The sequence below is a fragment of the Acromyrmex echinatior genome, chromosome 12 (genome assembly GCF_024713525.1).
Source record: "Acromyrmex echinatior isolate Ae372 chromosome 12, ASM2471352v2, whole genome shotgun sequence".
Classification (NCBI taxonomy): domain Eukaryota; kingdom Metazoa; phylum Arthropoda; class Insecta; order Hymenoptera; family Formicidae; genus Acromyrmex; species Acromyrmex echinatior.
The window spans coordinates 3,010,001-3,015,000 of NC_141863.1; the positions used below are offsets into that span (position 1 = coordinate 3,010,001).

General features: G+C 31.2%; 3 protein-coding genes across 10 annotated transcripts in view; 1 reads left to right on the top strand and 2 right to left on the bottom strand.

Annotated features, from left to right (window-relative positions):
- Positions 1-2,660, bottom strand: part of LOC105153835 (scoloptoxin SSD14) — a 9,405-nt gene extending 6,745 nt beyond the window's left edge. The window contains exons 1-3 of one of the 2 annotated variants that reach the window (XM_011068932.2): positions 2,189-2,451; positions 1,887-2,031; positions 1,606-1,802 (exon numbers count right to left, since the gene is read on the bottom strand). In XM_011068932.2, coding sequence (XP_011067234.2) covers positions 1,606-1,802; positions 1,887-1,916 — 227 coding nt within the window. In that variant the 5' untranslated portion in view covers positions 1,917-2,031; positions 2,189-2,451. The other variant, XM_011068933.2, reaches the window with a different exon arrangement.
- The window catches only part of LOC105153832 (phytanoyl-CoA dioxygenase, peroxisomal), a 46,907-nt gene that overhangs the window by 10,336 nt on the left and 31,571 nt on the right, over positions 1-5,000 (top strand). Inside the window, exon 1 of one of the 3 annotated variants that reach the window (XM_011068924.2) lies at positions 2,716-3,001. The exons of the other annotated variants lie outside the window; for them this stretch is intronic. The gene's annotated coding sequence lies outside the window, so the exon portion shown is untranslated. Of the gene's footprint in view, positions 1-2,715; positions 3,002-5,000 lie in introns of those variants that run through there. 3 annotated transcript variants of the gene reach the window in all.
- The window catches only part of LOC105153834 (uncharacterized), a 29,155-nt gene continuing 29,061 nt past the window's right edge, over positions 4,907-5,000 (bottom strand). For all 5 annotated transcript variants that reach the window (XM_011068929.2, XM_011068927.2, XM_011068930.2 and 2 more), the window contains one exon: positions 4,907-5,000. This exon is cut by the window's right edge and continues 2,207 nt beyond it. The gene's annotated coding sequence lies outside the window, so the exon portion shown is untranslated.

The following is a 5,000-nucleotide window of genomic DNA, read 5'->3' on the forward strand; positions in this document are numbered from 1 at the left end:
ATTTAATGTATGTCATATGTAAATTTTGCGTTTTATTAATATTTGTAAAGAGATTTTTTATTAATGTAATGATTTATTATATTTCACAAATAATATCCAGTGCTGTGGTTTCATGCTTCTCCTTTTATATGTTCTAATTTGTATAGTTTTTATTTATGATTATTTATCATTATTAGCATTAAAACGTGCATCAATCGATATAATTTTAATATTATCGCTATTTACTACAATAGATTACTATTATTTTTAATGAAGACTATAACACAAGACTATAACCCAGACAGAAAAAGTCACGATAACGTCAAAATGAATCGGAAATGATTGAAAAATGATTTTTAACGATCATTGTAGAGTTATTTTTACATCATTTTAATACCATAATGACTTGTTAATGTTGTTCTGTTCGGGAACATAGTACAAAGTACTACATTCACACCATTACTAAAACTGAATCATTGAGTGCACCTGTGCATTTCAACAAGAGATACATATGACATGGTGTTGACAATGCATCATTACATCCTTGTTGTTCGCCAATATTAAACAAGAATAAGATGATCACTGTGTTGTATTGAATCACTTGTTGGAAGGCATTCATTGTTATTATTTTCAAGCCGATTCTTAGCGTGAAATCACTTTTGATAAGAAATATAGAATTTTTTAATTTGAATAATTGAATTATCCTGTTTATCTATATAATTAATTTATCTCTATAATTAATTTTTATTTCTCTAAGAGATAAAGAATACGTGTAATTGAAGGTATTAAAGTTTTTAAAGTTTTAAAGATATTAAAAGTTTTAAAGAATATTAAATTTTATTTTTCTCTGCTGTTTTTTGTTATGCTGTTTTTATAGTGACATTCATATTTTACGTTGAATCATCAAGCAAATAAGTTTACTGCCAATACAAATGAATCATTATTTTGATGAATGCAAACAATTTTTCGTTATTAACGATAACGTTTGCAAATTATCATTAGATAAGATAGCAAATTGTTAATTCGTATTTATTTCATTTGTTTGGTTGAATCTGATTTTAAATAATAAAATTAATATTTTATATATATTGATATAAATCAATAAAATATTTTTAAAAATGTAATGAAATTTCTTTATATAAAAGATTCCTTACTGCCTGCCAGCTGTGTGTCAATTTTTAATGTATCGCTGATAAATGTATCGCTAAACAATTAAAGTATTTTATAATGCTGGAAATAAGAATTCTCTGTTTTAATATACGCCTCCTATTGAGAGCTATCGCAGTTCTCCACATTTTTTATTATATAAGTGTATATAAAGACCAATAAATAAAGTGCAGTTGCGAGATAACGTGACAGATAAAGACGATCGATGATAGAGGTCAATTTCTATCGCTGCTGTTCTAATTGTAAGAACTTTGAGATAATCCATGAAAACTACTTTCGTTTTTCTACATTCTAATTGAAATTGAAGTACTTTCCCGGATGAAATGTAATATCTGAAACGTAATATCTGAGCTCTAAGAAAGGAAAGCCGAAAGTATATATAATGCTCAACTGGCAAACAAAATGCAAAAATATCTAGAAGAACTTTGTGCTCATGATAATGAATATTGTGTCACTCACTTATCTATTTTAAATCTCTCGAGTATTCGTTTGGATCTATCGTGCGAAGAATGCGAACCGAGGAGCCAGGTAGTCCCGACATCCTCCAAGTCAAGGAACTGGCTCCTCTCATAGCCAGTGCACCGACGCGCATCGTCGGCGCTGGTGTACACGGAACTCGTGCTGGAGGAGGGCGAGGAAGTTCTCATGGTTTTTCTCTGCGAAAAGCTCCATTTATTAATACAATAAATGGAGTTGCGCCCGTACTCTGCGAACGATTAATTCAAAATCGATCCACTCACTCGGAAGACATGCCGTTCGTTTTTCACCATTTACGACCGTACTTCTTCTCGACCGTGTACTTCTCGACCGGCGCGTGTCGGAAACTTTCACGCCATATCGATATTATATTGGCTACATCCTGTACAATTCAGAGCACCTCTTCAACTACAAAGATATTGAGTTCAGCCCTTGGCACAAGTTGAAGAACGCATGCGTAAACAGATTTTTTTTACAGGAAGACAGTTATCGGATATCAACCGACACAGATACGAAATAGCAATAATAATGATAATTGCACACTGCAAAGGCGAAAAATAATTACACTTGAAATGTCAGAAGAACATGTTACGTATTTCCTATGTGTGTTGCGCAAACGGAGCAGAACTGCGAAATGCAGCAGCAAATGTATCAGCTGAGCAAAATCGATACGAGCCTGCGCAGCGACTACATCAATGCAACAGGCCTGTAGCTACGAAATAAAGTCTTATGTGTGGATCAAGTTTCGAATGATGATACTGACTTTTATGTCGAAGATATATGTGTGTATGAATATCTGCGTGAAGTTTTGAAAATCGTCGATGGATATGTAACACGTCGTACCTCCATTCCTCCTGCGATTCGAATGCGTATGATAAAGAACTTTTCTCTGTCATCTTTTTCCGAATAAAGTATAAAACTTTGATGCAAGATATGAATATTCTGCGCACGCTTAACGCTCGGCCGCGTGCGAATGCGTGTTCAGCAAATTCCCACCGGCACTCAAGTTTAATCGAATTAAACAGGCTACTTGCACTCCCGGACGAACACTGAAATTTTGTGATGAATCCGCCAAGTGCAAGAAAAATTTGCAACGAATTTTTGCTAGGCTGCACGAAAAACGCGATTTATTCATGAAGATTGAACGATGAGAAGCAAAATTTGATCACTTGTTACACACACATATACTCTATCAGTGAATACTTGTCTCGATATGGTAACAGAATAAAAGTATAAGAAGCGAAACACGTTTTGGAAACAGGACCTACGAATGTGTGTGAAGCTTCGATCGAATGAGATTCTAGAGCTGGTTTGAGTTTTATCATATACACCGAACAAGAAACAGCGTTGCATCATTAATTTCTTCTTTCTGCAACAGGTGAGATTTCGCAAAATTAGGAATTTAATTTTTAGTTATTTTTTTTTTAAATATGAAAAAAAGAGTATAAAGAACCACAGCACAAGTTATAGTTTGTGATATTTAATTATTCTTGCATTACAGATTACAATAAAAACATTAAACGTTTCGGCCATAATCTGGCCATCTTCAGTAAAATTAATAATATTCTTAAGACGCAGAGTTACATCAAGTTGGAATAAAATTCAACCATCGTGTGTTATAATTGTAAAAATCGTGTTTGCATCTTTGCGACGTTGCTTCGTATAATAATGTTAGAAGTCATATAGTGAAAAGTGTAGAACGAGAATTTCCAGATTCTAATTTACAATAATTTATTTTATCATTAATATCTTTTAAACGGAGTATAAAACAAAAGAAACATTACCTGTTTTACAGCAAAAATAAATCGATGAATCTCGAGTATAATCATTGCACAGATAGAAATTTGTCGTGACATTATGTGTTGTTATGACATTATGGTCGTATTCTATATTTTACCGCTATTTATATCCATGAGTCAAATAGTTTAAAAAGTTCTAGAATTATTTATTAAGTGTGAGAGAGATCTTTCTTTAGAAGAGGAAGATAAACATCAGGCAAATCTTCAGTGTCACTTTGTTTATTGATCCCACTTATTTGGTCTTTAATATGTATCATTTCTGAAATTCTTCGTTTCATTAATGATTGTTCTGTATCTAAAATTTTTATGTTTTCCCAATCAAACTCATGCATCTCATTCACACGATGACGTGAAACAACTGATATCTCAGAAGTAGATTTCTTAATATCAGTCTTGTGTTCTTTAATACGAGTTTTTAATTTTATAAACTATTCCACAATGATCATCCTTAAGCAAGGGATTTTTTCCTGTTTTTATAATTCTATTCAATTTATTCATCAGTTTATAAGCTATATCAAAACCATGAATATATGCAAGTTTTTTGAATTTTTCAGAAACCTTGCTCAAATATCCTTGAAAAATTTTTTCTTATTGGAATCATATTCGTTATTATTTCCTTCGCGATTTTTATCTGGATTAGTTCTATTTTCCAAAGTTTTTATTCTATTGTTAATTGTCGAAAATACGAATTTAAGAGGATAGCCATTATTTAGAAGAGTGTGAATTAATTCCGAAATGTTTTTTTCATAAAATTTGGGATATCATAAAAATTTTAGATACAGAACAATCATTAATGAAACGAAGAATTTCAGAAATGATACATATTAAAGACCAAATAAGTGGGATCAATAAACAAAGTGACACTGAAGGTTTGCCTAATGTTTATCCTCTTCTAAAGAAAGATCGCTCTCGCACTTAATAAATAATTCTAGAACTTTTTAAACTATTTGACTCATGGATATAAATAGCGGTAAAATATAGAATACGACCATAATGTCATAACAATACATAATGTCACGACAAATTTCTATCTGTGCAATGATTATACTTGAGATTCATCGATTTACTTTTGCTGTAAAACAGGTAATGTTTCTTTTGTTTTATACTCCGTTTAAAAGATATTAATGATAAAATAAATTATTGTAAATTAGAATCTGGAAATTCTCGTTCTACACTTTTCACTATATGACTTCTGATGTTCTAACATTATTATACGAAGCAGCGTCGCAAAGATGCAAACACGATTTTTACAATTATAACACACGACGATTGAATTTTATTCCAACTTGATTATCTCTTGATAACTTGATAACTCTGCGTCTTAAGAATATTATTAATTTTACTGAAGCTGGCCAGATTATGGCCGAAACGTTTAATGTTTTTATTGTAATCTGTAATGCAAGAATAACTAAATATCACAAACTATAACTTGTGCTGTGGTTCTTTATGCTCTTTTTTTCATATTTTTGAAATTATAACCACAATTGTTTTTTACGTTTTTTGATATTTTTTTTTATTTGCACTAATTTTTTATACACTCAAACATTATTTATGCCGCAACTCTTTGTAATGTTAACA